Genomic DNA, 27,127 nt, shown 5'->3' on the forward strand with positions numbered 1-27,127 from the left:
ACATGGATTCTATACCATTACCCGGAATGCAATTTACCGGAAGACCGTTTACCGGAATGTACCATTACCCGGAAAAACCATTTGCCGGAATGTACCATTTACAGGAATGCACCATTACCCCGAAAGCCAAATCTTATATTTTCGACGATTTTTCATTGATGTGCAGCACAAACTATGTCACGCTAACTATGGACATTCTCGACTCCCTCGGTTTCCATAAACATCATTTCAAAAGACATCTCCAAACAGCCATGGACCATATATGTTGTTTTTCTTGCTGGCGTTACGACTCAACTGGGACAAAACCTGCTTCTCAGCTGTCCTAGGAGCATTTCTACAGTTAATAGCTGAGAGCTTATGTCAACCGACCATTTTTGCATTCGTTCATAGTTTGACAAGTATGTATGTACTCTAGCTGTGAAACGTTGTCAAATTTGTCATCCAGATATAATTTTGAACCGGCGATATTCAATTCGGCCAACCTCAGCTTGATCTTTCTGAATAGCTTAACTTTGCCGCAACGTAAGCCTTAAACTATGAACGAATATCACGAAAGCAAAATTTAATTGAACATGTAATTTTATTGGCAACCTAATTAGAAAAGAATTGCCTGATATAGATCGGAAAACTATGTCTTCAAATTTAGGCTATAAAACTAAATATTACAGGATAGAAAGAATGGAAAGAATTATTCATTTTCTTTTATGTCCGAGACCACATGGAAGGTACCATCATAAAAAATAGAAATCGGAAATAGCCTAAAAAATAAGGTAGGTTGCTTTTGAGTAAATTGAACATCTCAGCATTTAAAAATGTTTGGAGTTATGGAGTTTGGTTTTCTTATTCCTTTACGTTAAAACAGATCAGAGTCCAATTTTAATATTGTATCAAAATATAAAAAAACACTTATCTTGCAAGGGAAGAAACATACAACAGTTCAATTCTCATATCAGCTTTATGGTTTGGGGAAAGCTAAAAAATCAAGACGAAAACTAAGAGTGCCTTGGTGATTGAGAGTAGGGACACTATTCGCCATTGTAACGTCCATCTTTAGAACCTCAATAAATCTACTTTTCCTTTGAATTTGATTGATTGTGCTATTTTTCTCCGAATGTCATAACTCTGAATGTATGTACCCCGAATTCAAAGCCAGTGTAATAAACAAGAAAGAATACTAAGCAATCAAAATAATAAAATATTTGGTCACTTTCGACTAAACACATTTTTCCAGAAATGCCGAGATCGGTGGAAATTGAAAGAACCGCCAACCAAATAAAGAAGGGTGAATATCAGATGACCCGAAATGGGTCATTCTAGAAAAAGGAATATACGGGGGTTTACAATCGGTTGATTGACGTTTGCGGAAACGACATTCGGTGAATTGACACTCGGAGGAAAGTATTAAAAATTCTAATCATTGCTTATTTATTAACATTTGGACACTTGGAGAATCGACGGTCGAATATTAAACGTAAAGTTACATAGTTGTAGCCAAATTAAGCCAGTTCAGCCAAGACAAGCAGAAAAGATAAGTTGAAAGAGCAGCTTATTTCTAAAAGAAGGGTGAATCATTTATGAAATGCAAATATATTAAGATGATGAATATTGACATGATCAAGTATAAAGATATTATAGACTCCTCTCTGGTGCTTATGTATTTTGAACTTAGAACCTTATCCTTGGTGGTCATTTTAAATATTTTCAAGTCAACATACTGACACGATTTAAAGGACGATAAAGGACGTTAATGAAAAAAGTCGAGAAATGGAGATATAATTTTCCGGGTAATGGTCTTCCGGTAAATTGCATTCCGAGTAATGGTTTTCCGGGTAATGTCGGAGAACCGCTTACATGATCTAAAATAATTCAAATGTTCCATTGACCTTTGTTTACTCGCGGTTTGTATTCAAGTAATGTGTCATCTCAATTCGACAAAACAATTTCATTTTGACATCTCGCACTTCTGTAGGGACCCGCACTTCTGAAGACAATAATTAATATTATTGTCGCAGTTCCCACTGCGCAATAATAATAATAATAATATGCTAAACACGCAAACATGGGTAACCCAACTGGTTTCCATTTGAGATGTAAAGCCATCTGGGAGTAGAAGAAAATGTATATCAAGAACTGAAACAGGATGTTTTGCGATCAAAGCGCTACCTTTATCGGCATGCATTACTGGATTAGGTTGTTTCACACCCAAACTGGTCCTCTTGTACCTATGTACGTGCCAGCGCAGATGACGAATTCAAAAATTGTGCGTATCGTTAACGCTTCAATTTCCGCAGTCCAACTGTATTGTTTGTACGATATTGAACGTTCGTATTTTGATTGATGATATGTGTGATATCGGACACAGCTTTTGACGTCGATATGATGGATCTACGATGCTGACCTTTGGACACACAGCTACTGGAAGTGGAATCGATGTTCAACTCCGAAGAAGCACGCGCTATCAATTGTATGTTTGAACCCGATTGTATGACAATCGATTGAAAAAAATGAACTGGAAAACAATTAAACCTACATTGTTCCACTTTGTCCACGGCGTTTACATATTTTACGTATTTTACAGAATGACCCCTTAGAAGATAACTCAGGGAGTGACCAGATGACAGGGAGTAGATGCACTTCAGCTACGCACTAAAGCTAGCTCCATTCGCTGTATTACGGTGTACGAAGGTTGGGAATAACCCCTGACATAAAACCTTTTCTTTCCTTGAAATTACTTCATTGAGGCGTCGAGTGAAAACTGGTAGCTGAATAACAGATCATTCATTGTACATTGCACAATAGTCCGAATCGACAATTTAGCAGAAAAAAAAAGTATTTTTTCAGTTCTCGTCGATTTCAGACGTTCGATGTCTTCAGAGAAGTTATTCGTGATTGAACTTTTGCATCTTCTAAGAAAAAAGTTGAAAAGGGTGGCCCTTATTTAACTTTAAATTTTGACTCAAATTTTTTTGTTTGATGAAATTTGAGGCTGCGCTATTCTGCAAACTTTTAATTGATTTTGAAAGTTTATCTTAGTGTGGACCGCAAAATCAGTTATTTTGGTCAAACTTATAATTTTCAATTTTAATTTTTTTATTTTTATTTTGAATTTAAAAGAAAATTTAAGTGAAAAACTATGAAAGCTTGAGATGTCTATAACTTATGGAGTTGATTTGATCAAATTTTTCTTTTTGCATTTGATGAATCCAATTGGTAATCATTGTGTGAAGCCCATAGTTTCGTGCAGCTCCCAATATGGTAGCGAAAAACACGTTATCAAAGGCACCCTCAATATCCAAGAAAACACCCAAGCAGGATTGCTTCGGAGCGAATGCTTTCTCGATATCGTATCGTATGTAAAAGAGTCACTGTGGACTTCCCAGATTGGTAAGCATGTTGATTCATATGAAGAGGCATGTTTGCCAAATAAACATCACGGATGTCATGATCAATAATGCGTTCCAGACATTTCTGAAGAAAAGGGGTCAGACTGATTGATCTAGAACTCTTCGCTTCTTCATACGACGTTCGTCATCCTTTCGGGATAAACTTCACAGTAATGTCACGCCAGGATTTGGGAATATATCCGGTAGCAAAACTGCTTACAAGTAGCTTTTTCAAAACATGTTTGATAAACTCGAATCCTTTTTGGAGTAGAACAGGATAAATCCCATCCGCTCCTGGAGATTTGAAAGGAGCAAAACTATTAGATACCATTGAATCCATTCAGTAGTTACGATACTACGAACCAAATCCATAGAAAATACATTTCATTTCAATTATTTAATTAACATCTAGAAAGATAACACTGAATCAACAATATCACGCCACATGACTCGGTTCGTGGCCGCATCTCTCTATCCTCGGTTCTGTCCCACGCTCGCTAATTCGAGACGCACTTGATTCGCCCACCTAGCTCGCTGTGCTGCACGCTTTCTTGGACCAACCGGATGCAAAGCGAACACCATCTTTGCAGGGTTGCTGTCGGGCATTCTTGCAACATGCCCTGCCCATCGTATCCTTCCAGCTTTGGCCACCTTCCGGATACTGGGTTCGCCGTAGAGTTGGGCGAGCTCGTGGTTCATCCTTCGCCGCCACACACCGTTTTCCTACACACCTCCGAAGATCGTCCTAAGCATCTGACGTAGTATTACCCTATTAACGGTTGTCAAACACGAACAAACTCCACCTCGTTGCCTCACGGAACAAACAATATAATTTGGAGTATTTAAGGTGATTATAGAACGAAGCCACATCTCAAATTTTCAAGAGCGCAAGACTTGAGAAGCAAACAGCGCTTCGTGTTGGAAATTTACCCCATTGGTCACCACCAGCAAGCAAGCAATTTGATTGATTTTCAACGCGAACTGTTGTCATATTCTCCTGTCTTGTACACTTGAAAATTCAAAATTTGGCTTTGTTTTATAATCACATTTACACTTTTAAGTGTAGCTTAGAGGCCTATTTTTTTTTTTGAGATAAGAAAGTCAAGTACGAGTTATGATATTTCCATCTACGCTAAATAAACAGAACTACTGGTATGTTGCCAAATTATGCTATTTTATTGCACAAATTTATCAATAACGGATTCCTAGCTGAAACATTTAATCATTATTCCTAACGAACATATTGTACCCACACTCCTGCAATTCTAATTGTGTAGTAGCAAGCCTAATAACTGTGAAATATGATGTATGAGTTAATTCAGTTGACATAAAAATAACATGTTTCAAAAGTTAATGCAATTAAAATATGCTGAAATCCATCAAAGTTTATGATGAAGAATGATAATATTTTGAAAGAATGATTAAATCGACATAGCAAAATATTTATTTCATGGACTAACAAGTACTTTTTCGAAGAATGATGATATTCTCAAATAATAATAGATGCACCTTACCAAAATACAGTATGGCCCATAAAAAGGCAAAATTTGTTTGAACGTGAATATAGCATCCACAAGCGTTATTTTCATTGTTTTTGATAGTGAATGTAATTTCTGGTTATTGTAGTATATACTGACACAACTTCTCATTCCAGGACATTTTTTGTCATATTTTTCTTACTGTGCTAAATAATGTAATAAAGCAAATAAGTTCAAAGGATTTGTCCGCCCAAAGCTAGAAACAGCGTCTGATTGTCGTATACTCTGGTGATAAACTTTCCACCTTCAAATATCACACTTTATTTTTGAAAATTTTAGTTTTTTTTGGTATCAGAGGATTGCGGAGTTCTTAGAGAACGTGTTTTTCGTATTCACAATAAAATATTTTGCCAAGGTCATAGTTTTGAGGGCATTTGCGTCTTATAGGTTTGATATGCCTTTATTTTTTGGTCAGGTTGAATAAAAAATAAATACGGAGGCCTATAACAGATTTTTGAGGATTGTATTTGTTCCTTCGGATAGAGACAACTTTTATCAATACTAGCTCATAAGTTTTGAGCAAAACGGAGCTGCTTATAACACTTATGTGAAGGTTTAATCAAAGCTCTCCAAAATGAGCCGTTTTTCAAAAATATGTTTAAGTCTTCAATCACCCAGGTATGAATCAATTCTATTTTTGTGATATGAGCGTATGCTGGAGACAAGGCCTGTGAAGAATCCCACGCCATCGTTGATGTTTTAATGGCTTCCATCACACAGATATTGAGCTCGACGTCCGCATGATAAAATTTGGAGGTATGCTTCCAATTCCTCTCTGATAAGGTGAAAGTAACAGATAAAAATCATGTGCAAAGCGAAAAACTGAGTCTAAATAGATTACACAATACAAGTAATCAATAATATTTATATTTCATTCACATTTTCTATGTAAAAACTACCATAAAACATGATATGACGATTTTCGCATTTTTTATAGGCCATACTGTATTTGAGCTTTCGTACAAAAAATACTTATTCTATTTTTTACAACATTTTAATTAAGGTTTGAAATGCTACGGAAAAAAAAACTCGCACGCAATCAAATGGATGTGAGTTGGAAGAAGAATAATATCATTCAAAAGAATAAGTTTTCCTATCAAGAGTGTTGAACATATGCTACCAACTTCGTGAACAAAAATGTATCGATCGAATGACTCGTTTTTTAAGATAATATGCGTAATTGTCTAAAATAATCTTTTGATCAAATGTTCAGCTTAAACCATGCATTTTGTCATAAATTCAACTTTGATGCATGTATGTATGTATTTCCCATAACATAGGGTATCTTCGAACTTTGCCACACGACATTTTTTTCTTTCTAGCATCACGTCCCATCTGAAACAGAACCTGCTTCTCAGTTAAGTGTCCTTATGACCATTTTTGCATGTGTGTATCTTGTATCCGGTACAAAGAAACTATATGCCCAGGAAAGTCGGGTAAATTGCATTTACGAAAAGATCCTTGAACTACGCGATTCTAATCCACGACCCTCCGCTTGTTCTTGCTGAATAGCTGCGCGTTTACCGCTTCGGCTATCTGCGCTCTTTGATATACTCATGCTAATAATCTCAGTTAATAACTGCGGAATTGCTCATAGGAACACCTTTTTGATAAGCAGTTTCTGTCCCAGTTGGGACGTTACGCCAGAGAGAAGTATGGCTATTCGAAAACGATCTTCATCCAACCATTTCAAAATATGGTTTCGATGGCATATCCCTTCAACCAAACGAGATTTAAATTTTGAAAGCCAAAAGGCCCTCCAATTAAATGTACTTTCGACTAAATATCATTCAACCAAGTGTCAGACCAAGGATTTTCTTCTAAATTCTTCAAAACAAAATGAATTGATGTAACCTTAACACAAATTGAACTTCAATTTACTTACTTCCTGTGAAAAGGAGCACAATAATGCAAAAAGGTATTAGATTATTATAAAGAAATGCTTGAATCTTCTTTTAATGTAAGATTATTATGACAACGGGACATGACTCAAAGATATTTCAGTAGTACAGCCTACGTTTTGAACATAATATTGTAATAATATTTATTTATACTGGATTTTTGTAACATTACAAAGAAAGAATAATAATTGTACTAATTTATTCGATGCTTGTTGGCTTCACCATATACCTAAGTAAGGAATACTTCAATTGTACCCCAAAAAGAGCCTCGCAGCTACTTCGGCTGGCGGATCGGTAATACACTGCGAGCCTTCATCGGTTCGTGGTCGGCAGTTTCTCAGGTTGACATCGAAGATAAGTCCATCGGCACAGACTTCTTCGCCGATTTTGTCACCGTCCAGACAAATGAAGAAGTTCGAACATTCGCCTTCCACTGGAATGTAGTGCAGACCCGAGGCCGGACAATCGGTAAGCGTTGGTGGTTCCGTGACAACCTGTGGAATAAATGAGACAGGTGGTTAGTTCCTACAGCAAAAACTACACTCTAAGTTTTTGTTTTGAAAATGTTTCTTGGGTATGTAAATTAATGCTCTTATTGGCTTTATTCTACCAATTTAAAAACTTTTCATAGTTTTGAAGAAAATTTCAGATAGGGTCGGTATACCAAAAACAAATATTCGTATGAAGTCGAGAATTGAAGTCAGCGGCATTGTTTTTACAGCATTTGAAAACTTTTTTTAATGGTTTTGTGGAAAAAATATGAAAACTACGAAAATTCATATTTTTGTATTTATTATCGCTAATGTAAAAAGTAAAAAGGTTCCTAATTATTCAATTATTTTGCGTAATATAAAAAAAAATCTCTTAGTAGTGGTACTATCGGAAAAATAGGTCTATTATAGGTGCAAAGCAGATTGAATTTTAAACAAAACTATTTATTTCGATTGTTTTTTGAAAACAAAAATCATGAATGAATGGTACTTAAAAAAATAGTTCCTGACCTTCATGTCAAAAATTATTTTGCAACGAATTATAGCAAAACGGCCGTTTAAAGCCAGTAGTGCAACTAAAGGGGACTGTCTACTAAGGGAACACCGACCCTATATCAAAATAATCAACATTTATCATAACATATTTTAAAAATCAAAATAATTTTTTTACGGATTTTCTTTGTTTAACCCCTCTACCGGCAGCTTCATTTTTTACCGCAAAATTCAAATTCAAATCGTCATAACTTTTTTTGTTTTTCAATATTTTTGCACTATTTTGTCACAAGTTCTCAAAAAACTTTTCTAGTTTTAGGATCTGTGTCGATATTGATCAATGGTCATCTGGTTTTAAAGATATTCCAAAATTCCTTGGGGGACCGACCCGTAACTAGAATCCCCCATTAATTTCTCTGGCTACAGAATTTTAATCGTATTCGGATATTCACTCTTCGGAACAATGCATTAATGAGAGTATATTGTGAAAAAATGAAGCAATTTGGTGCAGCCGTCTTTAAGTAATGATCATTTAGGTTTCTGGAATCACGCTGGCCAAATAAAGATCTTAAAAACTTCAAAAAACATCATAACGTAATTTTCAGATATCTCCAAGAATACTGAACCGATTTAAATGATTTTTTCAGAGAAGCTCCTTATTACCTGGCATTATATAGCGCACATTTTATTTTTTTTGGTAAATTGATCAAAAACAAAATGGCGGCCAAAGGCATTTTATATGGAAAATATCGGTCCCCCCAGGAACATCGGATTATCTTTAAAGCCAGATCACCAATAATTAATATCGACACCGATTCCCAAACTAGAAGAGTTGTTTTAGAACTTGTGAAAAAATGGTGCAAAAATATTGAAAAACAAAAAAGTTATAACAATTTGAATATATATTTTGCGGTAAAAAATGAAGCTGCCGGTAGAGGGGTTAAGCTCCAATACGATCGTATGGAGGTTTAGTTTTTGAGGACCTTTGGAATGTCCACCGTTTTGGAGTTATTCCTGAGGGTCAATGGATCAGATCGGATAAAAATGAACTCAACCTCCTTTTCCTCGACGATACATACGTATAGGGATGGCTATACCATATACCAGAGCTGCGGATACATACAAGTTGGGCACAGCTTTTATCGTGATGGGCGAAAAACAGACACGTGATTGGGTGATGACCAATCGACAACAAAATGTACAAGTTGAGCATCGAAAGACGTTTGTTCAATATCATAAATCAACGTGCACAGCCCTCACCTAACAGGTGATGATGACGACAAGGACGCTTTTTACGCGCTGCAAGAACGTGAATACGACAGCTGTCCACGTAACGAAGATCTCAACGCTCAGGTTGGCCAGGAGGAGGAATTCATTATAGGGAAGTTCAGCGTTCACCAGCTTACGAACGAAAACGGCCTTATACTGATTTATTTCGCTGCCTCCAAGAACATGGCCATTCGTAGTACCTACTTCCAGCACAGTCTTCCGTATCGGTACTGAATCACAAATCGACAACATTTTGATTGATGGAGTGCCTCGGATATAATCGACGTCAGAACCTATCGCGGCGGAAACATCGATTCGGACCACTACCTTGTGATTATTAAAGTGCGCCAAAGGCTTTCCGTTGTGAACAATCACCCTCATTCTTGTTTACGGCGTATCCAACTTTCGATCGAATCCTATTCGTTCGAATCCACGGCCCACTTGATTTTGCTGGCGAAAACGAGAATGCAAAACGGTTTTCGATCGAAAGAGCATTCGAACGTAAACAAGAATAGGGGTGAATAATCGGTACCAGCGCCCACCACGGTACAATCTGGAACGACTCAAGTTACACGAAGTCGCAACTGATTACGTGCAAAGGCATCAAGCAGCGTTGTCAGATGATAGAGAGCTTAGCGAGGACTTATCTTGGGGACTACTAGCGTAGTTTCAAAGCAGCCATTAACAACATAGCAGAAGATGCCATTGGGTTCGTGGAAGGAAATCGACAGAACGGTTGGTTCGACGAGGAATGTCAGATGGTTTTGGACGAGAAGAATGCATCGCGGACGATGATGCTGCAACAAGGTACCCGTCACAATGTATCAAACAGAAGCAAAGGCAACAAACACCGAAAGAACACCGCCTGGAAGAGCTGGAGTGCGAAGATATGGAGCAGCTGTATAGTTCTCAATAAACGATTAAGTTCTACCAGCAACTAAATGCATCCCGCAAAGGATTTGTACCGCGAGCCGCAATGTGCCGGGATAAAGATGATTGAAAGATGCAAGCAGTACCGTAAAAAAAATCGGCCGAATGATACCCGATCAATGCGAAAACGAACAAAAACAAACTCCACTAGCACGAAGCCATTAGGCCTTTTCATGTGACAGTTCCGTCTATGCATTTTTTTACATCGGTAGAGGAACGGTGCAAACACGAGGCTGTCATTTCCATAGAAGAAATGTCAAAGAGCTTCCCAATACGCTTCAATCTTGTGAAAAGGCCTATCTGACTATGAGACCGAATGCGACGAGAAAGAGAGTGGGTGCAACACACGCACACATTCAGTTCCACCCACTGTTGGTTTCATTTCATTATTCAATTTCACCTAGAGGCACTAAAATTGAAAATTGAATATAAAAAAATTACAAATGAATTTTATATTACTGGTGTAAGAAAACGGCAATGTAATGCCTCCAGTTGATGATAATCCAGTCTTCAGTCTCCAGTCTTTTAATAAAAAAAAATACAACTTTTGCAATTTGCTGATGTTGCAAGCGAAATTGATTGGCTCGCCATGGAATGTCAGTAGGTGGATGAGAATCAGTGTAGAAACACTAATTGAAAGCTGAATGCACGTTCTACCGTATTGGTGCATATATTGTCAAAAAAACGTTCACACAAAAAATAATTCAACGATGACGGATCCTACTGAGGGTCAGCGTTGTTGACTGTATATTCAAAAATGCAGACACTGGGAAGGAGGGAGTAATATACCCAATATACAAAAAGGGTGACAAGTTAGAATGTGAGAACTATCGAGCGATCACTGTTCTTAACGCTGCTTGTAAAGTGATTTCACAGATCATATCAACCTTAATCAATACCTAAAAAAGATTATTTGCTGCGCTTGTTGATCCAAAGTCCTGAAGTGTTCTTGGATAACCCTAGACATCCATCTTGAAAATAATGAAAATTACTGTACTGGACGTAATTAACGTTATGACTGAATTACACATGATGTAAGAGATAGAACGACACAATAACGTGTTCTAAAAGATTCATCGAACCATAAAATGTAGTTTTACGTTAAAAGACACTAACACGATGGCACTAGACACAAGCTACCGAATTCCAAGACCGATAACATGAGTGTTCGGTACAGCTCGATAAGATCTTCCGGTTTGGCTCCAACCATGTTCTGGCCTAAGGCTGCAGGAAGTTGATTCATTTTTCGCCACTGTGCTCCCTCTGGTTCATTTGAAGTCGAATTTCGCATTCTTCTATACATAGACTGTTCTTTAAAGCTATATTTTTTAGATATTTTTTGTTTCCACCTAACAAAAGGGAGGCAATCGATAACATTGATCTGCTCAAGTTATCAGCGAAAAGAGAAATTACTGCAGTTACTTCGATGGGTTGTGCTACTTTTCCCCCAATGTCGGTTCCACGAATGTCGTTACCCCGAATGCCAGTTCCCCGAATAGCCCAATCCCCGAAAAATTTTTGGCATTCATAATTGTATTTCAGGGTGGCGAATGAACTGGCCATCTGATATGCACCCTTCTTTATTGAATTGGTAGTTCTATCGAAGTCTTACCGTCCTTAGCATTTTTGCCAACAAGTGTATCCCTTTCGGGACGAAGCATCACAATTGTGCTGGAGATGGCTTTTTGAAACGGCTCGTTTAGAGCCGGTTTCAAATATAGTTTTTCCCGGCTTTAGTAATCCATAGTAAATGAGTTACATTAAAACCCCATGAAGAGCGTTAACACATAGCAAAGAGAAATTTGTCCATAAAGGTGAAATACACAGCGTAACAAATATGAAATTTTCGCTTTTCTCAAGGGTGTCTCTAGTAGATTTGGGGCTGCTGAATCTGATGCCGTTCTCAGAAATGTACAAGCACGTCACAATTTTTAGCTACAGGTCGCCAAAGTTGTATGAAACACTGGTTTAATTGACTTCCATGAAATTTGTAGTATGATTTATCAAACTTTATCGTGAACTAATCCAGCAAGCATAAAAAATAAGACTTCAACTTTCATTACAGATATAATTTGGTTGAAATTGCACGAAAAAATTTAGATTAAATCTTTTTTTTCAACATGCTTTCAGTCTCCATACAAAACTCACCGTTTCTCTTATATGGCAAAATACAATACTTTTCTAAAACACCAAAAAATAGCTTTTGAGCATCGATAATATTGTGAACTTTGCTGATAAGTATTGTTATACACATAAAGTTTGATTTCTGTAGCAAATTAAGCAAATAAATTGCCTTACAAGCTAACAAACTTGCATGCAAGTTGGCTGAAATAGTCAAATGTTGCATTTTCAACATCCAATATCACAATAACTAGACGTGCTGTGATATTTTTGAAAACGGCAATGGATTCAGCAACCTTTGATTAAGTAAATAGCGGTATTTTGATGCTTGAGACAAACACGTGCTCCGCATAATATCGACAGTCCCGAAAGGGGTATAGCCGAGAATGACAGAATACCTCCTTCTTTTGATTGCTTATCGTTCTTTCTCCTTCACCATTCAGTCACTGAAGACCACTTTTCGGGGAAACAGGTCAATCGGAAAAATGGCATTCGTGGAAAAGGGTCATTCGGGGAACTGGCATTCGAGGAACCGACATTCGGAGAAACGACATTCGGGAAAAGAAACGACATTCGATGATTCTGAACGCAATGTCATTTCGTTTTATCATGCCGCAATAATTTTTGGCGTCCAATCTTTTATTGGTTTAACCATAAATTATGTCTTCTTTTAAAAATAGGATGTTCTTTATATTTATACTGTTTTTAATTTTATTATTTAGTTATGCTAAATGATAACCATTTTTATATTCTTTCTGTTATATCAATTCTTGCAAGACGTGCTGTTAGAATGATAATTAATTTAGCACCTACCAATATTCAATATATTTTTTCTTTTTGAAAACACATGATCTCCATTCAAGATAAACTGGAAAAAATATTATTTCAATCACAAATTTTTCCTTCTTTGATAAAAGATAGTGTTTTTGATGTACATTTTCAAAATTAAAATTTATATTGAATCGTTGAAAAGCTTTGCCACACATATTTTCTTTCAAAAATGTGTTGTTCACTTGTGTTGATTCTATTGCGAGAGCCTTAAACATTTCTGCTCTCGTATAAAGGCTATTTTTTCATTATGCACAATAACAGATATTTGGATAAGAGTTTTTAATGTTTTGCAAATAAATTTTCCCTTCTTTTACCAAGTTATTTTTATCAAGTGTTACGTCCAAACTGGGACAGAGCTTGATCTTCAGCCAAATATTCTATGAATGTCCCCTTTATTAATACTGCAAATTTTCTTTGCCAATTTAGTATTTTCAAATATTTAAATCGTAACAAACTCAAAGATACTCTCTGGATGTGGTTAAATTATTATTCCGAAAAGATTTTCCACCAGACCCGTCACGAGTTTAAGTTGGTTATGCTCTTTAATGTCACCACAATTTTTGACATTCATAGCTTGGAATATCTCTGAACAACCACCGCGCTTATTGAGAACCTACGAAAAATTGTTGCTATCGTCTCAGTGGTGTTGATCTCGGTAAAAGCTTCCAATAAACGACCTTATGCTAAATGACTTTATGCCAAACGGGGTACAATCGTCTTACTCATTAGTGTAAGCGGTAACATGGCAGGTTTGTGTTTCTTTGAAAAACAAGCATTTCAGTTTTCTTCGGCGGTAATTCGACATTTAGTTTTAGGGCTCTAAACTACAATTTATTAGTATGGTGAAAGGGATCCTAAGTTTTGTAGTTGATAGGAAACATTTTAAAGAGCCTTAATTCTTTTGAACATTAGCGCTCAGATCTACACTCCCGTGCAAAAGTTTGGGCTCATACCATCAAAAACATACAAAAGTGTTTTGTTCATACCTCTGTGACTACAAGCCAGTTTGTAACTCTCTATGGCGCATTCAATAGATGTTAGCCTTACTTCACTAAATTTTTACTTAAATTGATCACATTTTTTCAAAAATACGCTGGAAAATCATAGCTAATTTTCTCAGCAATGGGTTCACTAAAAAATTTTAATTAGTGTGTCATTAGAAGCATAATCTTACATTCTTAGGCGAGCACTCACGAAATTTTGGCGGAAAATCTGAAAACTATTCAAAATCAATGAAACAGCTATTCAAGTCATCGTGCAAAAGTTTGGGTTCACCTAAACTTTCTTCAACCACGAAAATTCTGTGAAATCTAAAACCAATCATATAGGCGCTATTATTTGCGTTTGAAAAAGCTATAAACTATTAAAATCGGTTGAAAATAGCAGAGATATAAACAAAATTCTAAAAAATGTGTATAACGAAATACCTCCGAACTAATACTAACTCATAGTCTTCCGAATGCGCAATAGTGAGTATCAATTAGACGTGTAATCACAGATATATGGACAAAACACTTTCGTGAGGGGGTGAACCCAAACTTGTGCACGGGAGTGTAGATCAGAGCGGTAATATTCAAAAGAATATTTGAATAGCCTAAGACACGAAATGAACTCAAAACTTCCTAGGTCACAGTTGTTTGCGATTTCTTAAGTTTAAATTGAAATGACAAATACAATTGGTTGCCATTAAAATCTGAATACCTATACACCAAGGAGTTCGTGAGATCAAGAAGACATATCTTGATCTATCACGAAAGATATAAGTAAATTCATACGATTTCAATTTACTCGACATTGCGAAAATGGAACTTAGGTAAAATAAAGTTTCATCGTACTAAAAACAGTTTTATCAAGTCTTATAATTTTCAGGGTGCTTATAAAAAATGTCCAAAAGTGTTTTAGAATTCTTGTTTGTTTAGAACACATTGTAATTCATTGTTCAAATAATCATATAAATTTCAAAAAAAGAATGAAAAAAAAAATATCTGGTGTAAATTTAAGCACACACTGGAAAATTCACTAAAAATAATTACTTATCACAGAATCTCAGTGTCTCTCAGAACATATTGTGCTGAATCTGAAAAATGTTTTGTAAGCTACTAATGTGCGGCGCACATCTGTGTTAAGTTACGCGATAGACCGAATATAAATTTGTGATCCTATGCAACAACACTTTCAAGTCCAATCAAGTAAGTTTATATACTTTCATGTTATCTCAGTACATACCTCACACTCGACATTTTCCTCTAAGTCGCACCGCCTGGTGATCGGGTCGAACAGGAGACCAGTGTTGCACGAATGTGGTCCATTCGGAACCCTGTTGAAGCAAATGAAGTACTGAGAGCAATCCGTTGGATCCGGTACCATAGATGCTACCGCTGGGTTGACACTGTTCGGGCAAAGACTTTCAACGCACTGTACATTCGCCTCCAGATCACACCGTTGAGCTTCCCGATCGAACATCAAACCCGGCGAACACTCTCTCAGGAAACCAACGCCGTCGACACAGAGCGTGTACATGCGGCATTCATTTTCAATCGGGAAAAACTCCGTAACTACGTTATTTGTATCTGGTTCAGTTTCCGTTTCCGTTTCCTCGCGAACACAAAGCAGGCATATGACATTCCATGGATGGTCACACAGTTGACTATTCTCGTTGAAATAGAATCCTTCTGGACAACGTCCTGGCACTGGGGTCTCGCGGATACACGTGAAAAAGCCTTCACATGCAGTATAGTCGTTAATAAAGAAACCGTCAGGCCTTCCAGCACAGCGGTTGGCTTCTGACGTGGGAACTATGCTTAAAGCTATCACCGAAAACAGCGCTACTCCTATTATCCTACGCATTTTGCTCTTTGATACGTCTTCTATGCTGATACTACCATAAATGACAGACGACACCCGCCTCTAAGTTCTTTCCTCGGTAAATATTATCCAACGCAACTCCGTAAGCTCTTAAATGAAGGATTGTAAATCAGATAAAACGTGATAATCACCCCTCGGCGTGATAAGACAACGATTTCAAAACGTTTATTCCAGAATCAATCAATTATCACGCCTGAAAAGTGGCGCGAATATTTCCTGCACCTCAGATTTGCAGCCGCCTTCCAGCAAACATTTCATAGGATGTACCTATGTGCTGAATAATGCCAGACACGCCCGGCAGCTTAGTCGAAGGTAAATTTATGGCTTCCGGCTTAGAAGGAGATAAGCTGTCGTCCAAGTACGATAATCATTACTCATTTCCTGGCATTATAATGAACTTCATTGATTAAAGCAATTGCAAAAAGTGGGTTTACCTTTTATAAGACACACGCCAAGCCCGCAATTGTTTATCTCCATTATTACCTGTGCCACAAAATCAAAATTTTCGACACCTAGTCTGCACCCCGCGCCTGTCATTTTTTAACTGAAGATTTATTTGATACCCATGATCTTCTGAATAGTCCAAATGGTTATTAGTCTCATTGATTGTTAGGCTGAATGGTCATTAGATCGAATGGTTACTTAGTTTTATCCTAAGAACTCCTGGTGGGGTACATATACCAGAAGTGAAAGATTTCCATGATTGCCTATGCAGCAAAGCCCTGCTATCAAACGCTTGCTTGAAGATTTCGTATATACATCCCTTCATAGAGTGTGACAGACCAAACTCCACTTTGCACTTCCACACGGGAATCTTAGGATTCATACTGGAAACTTAGGATGCCGAAATCCATCGAAATCCTGCGACTCTGGTATTCACACTGGTATCCCACAATCCACACCGAAAACCTGCGATCCACACTACAATCCCAGGATATTCACTGAGCAAATCCAGTATTCACACTTTAGTTTAAGAATGCACACAAGAATCCTGGGATCAACACTGAAATCTCAAGTGTCACACTGAAATTCTGCGATCCACATTACAATCCCAGAATCTGCACTGAAATCCTACAATCTATACTACAATTCCAATATCCACACGGTAATCGAAGGATCCTGAATGAAATACCAGGATCCACACTAAAATGGTACCATCACACTGCAATACTAAGATCTACACTGGAATCAAAGGATCCACACTGAAATACAAACATTGGAGACCAGGGATCCACACTGAAATACGAGCATCCACACTGGAATCGCAGAATCTGTACTGGAATCTTAGGATCTACACTGGAATCCCAGGATTCATAATAGAATGCCAGGATTTATTTGGAAATCTCAAAATCCACACTGACTTCCAGGGTTTATTCTACAATCACTCAGGAATCTGTGATTTGGAAACAACGCATATTTTAACATAAGACGAGAGTGGTAATGCTGACAAAGTAGCCCAAAAGAACAAAATATTTTATGCCTTCAGCGCAAGCTAGTGGAAGAAATCTGAAATAAAAAAAACCTGTCATTAGACTCTTTGAAAACTTTGCCGAAGAAACCATCCTTCCATTTCGTCTAAACATTAACTATATTAAAAAAAAAATGATCGCCAGGCGTTGATGGGTTAAGATTAAAAATAATCCCTGTCTACTAAATTTGGGTCTTCTGAATTTAAAAATGGTGTCAAAATTCCTTTTTTTTATTCTTTATTAGTATCGTTCCAAACATTACGTTCCTATCTTATATCTAGGTGTTCTGTTTTAAAAAACACTATCATCCTAATTTGTTAAAACTAAATTTAGCATTTTTTTAAACATTTTGTTATAAACATATTACATTTCATATGGCGTAGCAATTCATAACTTTTACAGGTGAGCTGATTTCACCTGCCTATAAGAAAAAAAAAACGCTTTCAATTTTTCCATATGTACCTCTTCATCTGACCTAGTTCTTAATGAAGTATGGCTGGGAAAGACTGAAATAGGTAACACAACCAATTATAAGAATGGACGCTTATAATCTAAAACAAACAAAGTGTTAAAAATCTAATATTACAAGATAAATACATTAAATAAAATCGAACTGTTCGAAGACTTCATTGAAACGAGCAACCATGTGCCTAATAGGATCATGTTGCCCGTATCGGCTATTGCGCGCACCCATACTGAGAAAGTTACGTCGTCTCAAAGGGCGTTCTGGGACATATATACGCAACTCGTAGAGTAAAGCTGTAGCATCAATTTCGCCTTTGTAGATTTTGCCTTGATTAAAGAGTTGAAGAACAACAAGGCGAATACCAAGCTGGTTTTCGTGAGGGCCGATCGACGTCGGATCAAATGTTTACCCTGCGACAGATCCACAATATATTCCGGGAGTACAACTTGCATACTCGTCATCTGTTCATTGATTTCAAGGCAGCGTGCGATTGAGTAAAAAGAAACGAGTTGTCACTGTCTGTGCGCATTGTACCTTCGTGCTGTGCGTACACGAATTCTCTCTGTTCTTGAAAATCTTTTTTTTAAACTACCTAAAGCAATAAAACAGTACTTTTAAGTGCTACAAGAATAGAACTTTTCAGTGCTAAAAACGGTTCTTTTCAGTGCTACTAAAACAGTATTTTTCAGTACTATTTTTTCTACTATTGATCCCTTTACGATCCTTGTTTGAACCCTGCCTTCGATTTTTCTTTGGACCAGTTGGCGAAATCCTTCTTGGACACCGTCTTGGAAAAAAACCCTCTTAGGAGGTCTCGTTTTCTTTCGTTTATTAACTAACCATGGTTGCAACTACAAACAAAAGGAAGGGTGAATCTCTGAATTCACAACTTCCTTTCAATAAAGTGGGATTTAAAACTGTCACTAAACGTGACAAGAATGGAAGAAAGGACGATTCTCCGGAACGCGAACTTTCTTCCAAGGGTGAAATGGATAATGTTGATAATTGCATCGAAATGATCAATTAGTTCGATTCTCTAGACAAATTTTCCAAACACCAAATCGAATCAGCCTCTAGCCCAGGCTCTTTGATTCAAGTGAGGAAACAAAGAGTGCCGCCTATCGGAGTCAGTTGTTCCGAATTTGGGGGATTTAGGAGAATCAAGGTCTCCTTCCAAATCGCAAAGAAAGGAGATTGTGGCGTTTTGCCGGAAACTCTTAAGGATCGCGAACTTCTTCTCAAACATCTTGAAGAGAAGAAGCGCATTTTTTTACTTATGACGACAAAACTTAACGTTTGTTCAAAGTCGTCTTGGAAGCTCTCATGTGACTATAAGTCATCTGAAGAGATCAAAAATGTAATTAATGATTTACTTGGATTTTCCCCAGTCCAAGTAATCATTATGAAAAAGAGAACCCAATCTGGAATTGTTCGGAAAAGGCTTTCTCAAGAATATTATTTAGTTCACTTTAACAAAAAAGATCTAAATAATATTAAAGCTTTAGAAATATCAAGACTTATGTTCGATGTCCGTGTGACATGGGGACATTTCCAGAAATCTGGAGGAAATTACCAGAAACCTACTCAGTGCCGTCGGTGCCAAAAGTGGGGTCATGGAACAAACAATTGCCGTGTGGATGCTAAATGCATGATTTGCGGAGGTTCTTCTCACGCTAAGGACGTCTGTCCAGTGAAGGAAGATACCGATCAGTTCATATGTGCGAATTGCGGAGGCAATTGGTCAAAATTTTTAGCTTGCCCTTCGCGTAGGCGAGTCATCGAGGCTCGTGCCAGGTGTATGAACTATAATGTCCGTTACGATAACGGTCGTTTCCGAAATTTCCCTGGTAGAGTTTTTTCAGTTAACGATCGCTTGATTAGAATTCATACCCATCAGGAAGATTAGAATCATTCTCATTCACAACTTATTTTAATCCGTCGGGTAGCCGTTCAAATCTTTTAATTTCGAATTGATCTACTCAATGACAATCCTATGCGATATCGTAGCAGGTAATTTGAACTCCTCCCCTTTATATACTATGAGTACCCGTTCTTATTGTTTCAAATCAAATGGAAAAAACCCTGCCGCCACAGGAAACTTCTACTCCGCCTCTTCGTCTACCGAAAATTCTAACGAAAAATCATCAGATAACGTACCCACTTCAAGTGATATGTCTGCCTCTGATTTTAATTTTCTAACTGAACAATTGAATCTAATGATTGACGCAATGCTCAAAGCGACCACTATGAATGAAGCAGTCCAAGTCAGTGTAAAATTTACTATTCAAATTGTTATTGGATTACGTTTTTCTAATAGATCCAATGAACCAATGAATAATAATCTAAATATTTTAAATTGGATTGCTCGTTCTCTGAATGGTAAAAAGGACGAGCTGTTTAATTTTCTTACAGCTAATAACGTGCATATAGCAGTTATTACTGAAACGCATTTGAAACCTAGATCTGAACTCAAAACAGATCCTAACTTCTTGGTTTATCGTAATGATCGACTTGATGGGGCATGTGCGGAAGTTGCAATCATCATTCATAGGCGTATAAAACATCAACTGTTTTCATCATTTGAAACTAAAGTTTTTTATACTTTCAGTTGAAACACAGCTTGGTAAATATACTTTCATAGCTGCCTATTTGCCTTTTCAATACTCTTGACAGCAAGTTAATTTGCTCCAAACTGACGAAGCTCAAAAACTTGCTATGCAGTTTGAAAGTGCGCACAATTTTAATATATTACTTACTAGTCCAATTGAAAATCAAGTTACTCAGGACTTCGAAAATATTCTCAATCAAGAGAACGTTTTCGAAAATGCCTGTGTGACTGATTTGGAAGAAATGAGAACTAATATTAATAAAATCAAAAATATGAAAGCTCCTGGCAATGATGGAATTTTCTACATCCTCATCAAGAAACTTCCAGAAAGGAGCTTATCATTCTTAGTTGATATATTTAACAAATGTTTTCAATTAGCATATTTTCCTGACAAATGGAAAAATGCTAAGGTTGTTCCAATTTTAAAACCAGACAAAAATCATGCAGAAGCTTCTACCTATCGTCCAATCAGTTTGCTTTCCTCCATCAGTAATCTTTTTGAAAAGGTCATTTTGAACAGTGCAAGAGGACCTGGAAACCCTAAGGGTTCGAAGCAGCTATAGGAGTTTCGCCACCAAGGCACACTGTATCTGTTGCTGAAAAAACGTGATCGAAATTGTTTTGACCTTGAAAACATGATTTTTGTACTTTAGTGTCTTCGGAAAAGTTTTTCCATAAAATAATCGCTATTTTATGAAAGTGTCAATTTGGTGATTAATCCACCTAAAAGTGTGAACGAAATATTAGTTTTTGCGTTTATGAATTTAAAAATAAAGTTTATTCGGGAAAGTTGTAGGTCATATTAAAAGAAACAACTTAGCTGTAGACACCGTATGCATATCTTTTGATTATCATGTACTTTTGTGGAGTTTTTCGTGGAACGCCCTCAAAAATCACTTTTTTCATCATACCTTGGATGGATGATTTTGTACAATTTTCAATTGTTCTAGTGTTATTTGTTACTTGCAAAAACGCATAACTTTCTCGAAAAGAGCATATTTTTTATCTCTCATACTTTTCGAATTATTGAAGGTTTTACATAAAATTTTGCTCCTTTTTGACACTATAAATCATTAGGTTGCGCACATTTCCGCAGTCTGAAACTTGCACATCCAATGGCTTGAAACTAATGCTATGAAATGTAGAGAAAGCCACTTTTAACCTGCTTTAGTCTAACGGTCAATAGAAAGTCTGAAAAATGTTTACTTACGCATATATAATTGACACTTATTCATAATGCCCTATATTGGCTTATCTTGAATATCTGGCAACCCTGTATCGAATCTTATGCAACCAAACCAACAATGTAATCAATCAGCAACAGATCGGAATCATCTGTTCAGACAAACAGACTTAATAATCTACACAGACAAACAGATTAAATCCGTTCAAATATCTAACGTTAGTTTCATATATGAAAAAGGTGGTCAATAAGGGATTCTGGTTCCAACTACTTTTGCTGAATACCGATTCTATGGAACTAAATCAATCATCAGTATCGGTAGTACCAGTAAAGTACCGATAATGAAAATTTATCCACTAAACTAATTAATATTACAATACTTTTTTTGTTGTTTATTAGAAATCCCTATACAGTCAACTCTCTCTAACTCGATATTTAAGGGACCATCGAGTAAGGGAGGTATCGAGTTAAAGAACACAAAACCAGTGCAACTGCGATCCAATGGATCATCGAGTTAGCCTTGAAAACCAACTTTTACTATGGTTCTCTAACTCGATATCGAGATACGGAATATCGAGTAAGGGAGAGTTAACTGTATTTCCGTTTCATTATAAAAATCATTATTAACAATTATAACATTTATGCATTTCACAACAAATTATCAATTATATGAAAAAGACTATTTTTGTTAAAAAGTTTTGAATGTTTGTAATGGTTATCTGAAATATTCACCCTACCGGCTGTCATGCGATTTGCCATAACCAGAAGCGCTTGATTGATGATACGATAGACGACGATTTTGTATCAGCGTTCTACAGAATAAAACAACGTTACTGGTGAAATCTTAAGAGCATCATATAAAAGATTATGTAACAAAATTTGTTATACATTTTTCTATGATCAAATTTTGTTGCATTTGTCTGTTTGTATAATAATGATGCATCAAGTTTATCCATTAGTTGTGTATACATTGGTGATTGAACCAATGTATATAAGAGACCGTTCATACATAACAACATGCTTTCACTGGATTGTTTCTCCATTGAGTGAAGAACTAGCCAAATGAGTTGAAATTCACACAAATAAAGTGAAAAAAAGATTCTCCATAAGTGTGGTAAATACGTTTTAATTCAAGTTTTTTATTCGATTCATTTAGTAGAAATCGACAAATATTGCTTGACAACTTGATGGGATAGAAACTAAATTTTGAACTAGCCTTCTAGCAGTGGATCTGTTGTATCGAATATAAAAACTGATTTTATTGAAAGATGTTGGTATCAAATGCAAATTTATTTGGTCTCATCTCAAACTTCAATCATTTCAATTCGAACATATCGATGCACAGGATTCGATTAAATCAGTAAATTAATTCGGCAGTTCAAATGTGAATCAATTCAATGACATCAATGTTATGGACAAATTTGCTCAACGCTTCGTACACTTATTCTTCAAACGACAAAGCGAAGTCATTGCTTTTTCGGTCTCCATTGGACAGTTGTCCGAAGAGGCCCAAGAGTCACGTAACAAGGATATCAAGAATTGCAAGGAGACCTAGAATTGATACTAACTAAGATCTATTACACTGTTTATTGAAGACAACAAATCATGTGATAACATCTATTAGAGGATTTCCTTATCAGAGGAAAGGAAAATCTTTTAGTTAAACGAACAAGCTAGTGATAGCGAACCTAGGAATAATGACGATAATCTTTAACATTAATGTTTGACGTCAGGCTAAAGCAGGCTAAAAGTGGCTTTCTCTACATTTCATAGTATTTGTTTCAAACCATTGGATGTGTAAGTTTCAGACTGCGGAAATGTGCGCAACCTAATGATTTTTAGTGTCAAAAAGAAGCAAAATTTTATGTAAAACCCTCAATAACTCGAAAAGCATAAGAGATAAAAATATGCTCTTTTCGAGAAAGTTATGCATTTTTGCAAGTAACAAATAACACTAGAATAATTGAAAATTGTACAAACTCAACCAACCAAGTTATGATAAAAAAAAGTGATTTTTTAGGGGCGATCCACGAAAAACTCCACAAAAGTACATGATAATCAAAAGATATGCATACGGTGTCTTCAGCAAAGTTATTTCTTTTAATATGACCTACAACTTTCCCGAATAAACTTTATTTTTAGATTCATGAATACGAAAAATAAAATTTCGTTCACACTTTAAGGTGGATTAATCACCAAAATGACATTTTCATAAAATAGCGATTATTTTATGGAAAAACTTTCCCGAAGACACTATAGTGCAAAATTCTTGTTTTCAAGGTCAAAACAATTTCGATCACGTTTTTTCAGCGACGGCTACAGTGTACCTTGCAAGGTAAGGTATGATTTGTCATGTTGAAGTGATAGCAGAGGAAGTTGATAGAGCGGAATAATAGTTGAAGGCGTGAAAGAAACAAAAAAAGCTGATGTTGCTCCTGGTGCTTCAGGTGGTGGTTTTATTGGATGAAAAATCTTGAAAGTTGGGTCATCTGGGATTTTACATACTCCAGTTTCTTTGAACACTTGGACATTTTACCATCAGTCACATATTGAAACTAATTTTTATGAACATATTTTGTGTGTAGGATAAGAACCCTTTCACAGAGAACCAATGTTTTTATTCTGACATCCCATAAAATCGTGCCATATGGCATTGGGTTGTTTATTTAAACTTAAATATGGGAGGCAGGTATTGACATATTTTCTTGAAATAATGAACCTGTCTACAATTTCAAACTGAGCAGTAAATGAAAGTCGTACAGATAAAATGCGTGAGGTAGGGGTAATAACTGCTCTTACTTTCAATCGATTTTTACAGTATGTAAGCCACACGTCTTACATTTTTTTGTTATCACTTGTACCAAACGATAAGATTAGTCAAACATCCAATTAATCCCTTGTGAGCTGCTCGAAAGGTATCTACGTCAGTATTGAACCAATTGTTTGACAAAATGGAACGAATTTTAAAATTGGGATTCATCTTTGGTGCATTAAATTTTAATATATCCGCCTATAAGATTGATAGATCACTAGTTAGGCCACTACCGAATATAATAGAAATTGTGGACTGCAAGAGCACTGTCAGTAACAACTGGGAGCAACAACCTCATGGAAACTACTGCTACCTTTATATTTCATGTATGAATAACATTGGCTTTGTACAAAAGTGTCCTGATGACTTGTACTTCAATGCAGAAACAGAATTTTGCGATCTACCGGAAAATGTCGATTGTGAAAACTCTTCTACAACTACGGAACCAGGACCGTCGACAACTAATAGTACTGAAGAAAATGAAACCACTGAACTAACAACTTCAGAATCAGATACTACCACCTTTGAACCAGGAACTACAGTTGGAACCGATTCTACCTCTACTAGCGAGGAAACTTCAACAGATGAAACGGATAGTACTGCTGAAGACATAACTACAACTTCAACGCATGAAACGGATAGTACAACAGAAGATATCACTACAATCTCAACAGATGAAACAGATAGTACTGTTGAAGATATCACTTCAATTCCAACAGATGAAATAGATAGTACTGTTGAAGATATCACTTCAACTCCAACAGATGAAACGGATAGCACTATAGAAGAGATAACTACAACCCAAGAAACAACGGAACAATACTGTGAACCTTTATGTGCAGGCCAAGAAAGCGAAATTGCACACCCGGATGATTGTGGAATGTTTATAAGCTGTGTTGACAAATGCGATGGAGCAATCAAATTCTGCCCGCCTGGTTTGCACTTCAGCTATCATTGGTCGGTGTGCGACTTGCCACAGAGAGCTGAGTGTTTGCTGGAGATTTGTAATGAACAAACTACGGAGTATGTTGCAAGCGTGAACAGCTGTAGAAGGTGTGTACTATCTACGTGTAAATCTGCTCGGACAGTTCCTAGATCTTCATGATTCCATTTCTCTTTTCAGTTATTATAATTGCACAAACTCAAATGCTACACTTCATTCCTGTGAAATTGGTTATATTTTTGATAGTTCATCTATGAATTGTGTTCCAGAAGGCGAACACAATAAATGTGAAGTAAGTATCATGCTTTCAATCCTAAGCCTTTATGTTCATAGTCCATAATTCGCTTACTGTACTTACACAGGTTGAAGACATTCCAAGTGCTCCACAAGAGGTGTATCAATTATGCACTAAAAGCGTTGTAGATCAACTGATTCCTCATCCATCACGGTGCGATGTGTTTTATCGCTGCGTACGAGGGATGTTGTCGCCACGCATGTGCCTCGAAGGATTGCTGTTCGACAGCACGTTTGGAGCATGCAATATTGAAGAGGAAGTTGAATGTAACGCTTAGTAGCAAACAATCTCATAACCTAATATACAATGCATAGATTTTGTTTCACCAATCCCGGAAATAATGCAATTAACAGTATTAGAACCTATGTTTTACCGATTCGACGTAAATAGGGATTACTTATTTGAATACATGGTTTTACGCCGGGAATTCTGTGTATCCGAACCAAGTCCGAACACATCACCAATATGTAGATCTATTGCAAAAATACACCGACACGTTAATACGTCCACTGGAAGATTTTCCGTTTGAAGGAAGCATCACGCTAGACAACGGAAGGGCTTTTCTCGGCAAAAAAGCATCATGCGCTTGCAATATCACAGCATCTAGCTCTTTGTGTTTCGTAATTTCCGCCAGGTATTACACTATAACGAATCTATTGAAAACCGTTAGATGTAAAACTGTCATTGACACACCCGTTCATGATTCCTAAAAGATTAGATTAGATAACAGAACGTCACGTCGATAAAACTCGGAACACGTTTTTGTCAAAATACCGATATTCACTTAATTGAGGGTTGCAGGATTGCCGTTTTCAAAAATATCATTGTTTTCCATAGAATCCTAACTTCACATGTAAACAATATTTATCAGCAAAGTTTGTAATATTTTTGATGCTCAAAAGATGTTTATTGGTGCTTTAGAAAAGTATTGTATTTTCCCATTTATGAGAAACGAAGAGTTTTGTATGGAGACTGCAGGCATGTTGAAATAAAAACGATTTAATCTAAATTTTATCGTGAAATTTCAACCATAGTATATATGTAAAGAAAGTTGCATGCTGGTTGGATTAGATCAAATAAAAGTTTAAATTTAAATTTTTCAACATGGATTAGACAGATATAGTACCAATCTTTTATTTGAGGTAAAATTTTCTCCTAACGGTCTATTCTTGCAAACGCACTAACCATTTACGTAAAAAAGAGCCAAAAAGGATGGGCAGGCCGCCTGTCAGTGCTGTAAACATTCGACACTTTCCGCGATGTTCGTTTCGTTGCTATGAAGCACTCACAGCAAGAGCTTTAGAAAATCTAATTCTAAATTAGAATGAACGCCGACAAACACAAAAATTGGGGTGGGTAATGTTTGGTGCTGTTATTGTGAGTATTCAATTACGTTATGGTTTTAAGGGAGATCTGTCATTTGGTTTGGAAGCTTCTTCAGAGTTTCAGATTTCAAAGTAAAATACTTAAAAAATTTGATTTTATTATGACGTTTGAATGTCAGTGAATTTTGAGTATGAGTGTAGTGGA

The 27,127-nt window shown here is 36.5% G+C and overlaps 2 protein-coding genes across 2 annotated transcripts; one reads left to right on the forward strand and one right to left on the reverse strand.

Annotated features, from left to right (window-relative positions):
* Positions 1-6,935: 6,935 nt before the first annotated feature.
* Positions 6,936-15,893, reverse strand: LOC5575313 (peritrophin-44). The gene is made up of 2 exons (XM_001655637.2): positions 15,183-15,893; positions 6,936-7,316 (listed from the first exon to the last, which is right to left on the reverse strand). Exons 1-2 carry the CDS (start codon positions 15,801-15,803, stop codon positions 7,068-7,070), a joined length of 870 nt encoding a protein of 289 aa, XP_001655687.1. The 5' UTR covers positions 15,804-15,893; the 3' UTR covers positions 6,936-7,067.
* Positions 15,894-24,457: 8,564 nt separating this feature from the next.
* Positions 24,458-26,024, forward strand: LOC5575314 (probable chitinase 10). The gene is made up of 3 exons (XM_001655638.2): positions 24,458-25,412; positions 25,483-25,594; positions 25,665-26,024. Exons 1-3 carry the CDS (start codon positions 24,499-24,501, stop codon positions 25,872-25,874), a joined length of 1,236 nt encoding a protein of 411 aa, XP_001655688.2. The 5' UTR covers positions 24,458-24,498; the 3' UTR covers positions 25,875-26,024.
* The last annotated feature ends 1,103 nt before the right edge of the window (positions 26,025-27,127 follow it).

Source organism: Aedes aegypti, chromosome 3 (assembly GCF_002204515.2).
Source record: "Aedes aegypti strain LVP_AGWG chromosome 3, AaegL5.0 Primary Assembly, whole genome shotgun sequence".
In the NCBI taxonomy this organism is placed as follows: domain Eukaryota; kingdom Metazoa; phylum Arthropoda; class Insecta; order Diptera; family Culicidae; genus Aedes; species Aedes aegypti.

What these genes read in the sequence shown, in the direction of transcription:
- LOC5575313 (XM_001655637.2), bottom strand. Translation starts at nt 15,803, where the DNA reads ATGCGTAGGATAATAGGAGTAGCGCTGTTTTCGGTGATAGCTTTAAGC. An exon ending in AGGAAAATGTCGAGTGTGAG is followed by an intron (nt 7,317 to 15,182) that starts GTATGTACTGAG and finishes TTTATTCCACAG; the next exon opens with GTTGTCACGGAACCACCAAC.
- LOC5575314 (XM_001655638.2), top strand. Translation starts at nt 24,499, where the DNA reads ATGGAACGAATTTTAAAATTGGGATTCATCTTTGGTGCATTAAATTTT. An exon ending in AGCGTGAACAGCTGTAGAAG is followed by an intron (nt 25,413 to 25,482) that starts GTGTGTACTATC and finishes TTCTCTTTTCAG; the next exon opens with TTATTATAATTGCACAAACT. An exon ending in GCGAACACAATAAATGTGAA is followed by an intron (nt 25,595 to 25,664) that starts GTAAGTATCATG and finishes GTACTTACACAG; the next exon opens with GTTGAAGACATTCCAAGTGC.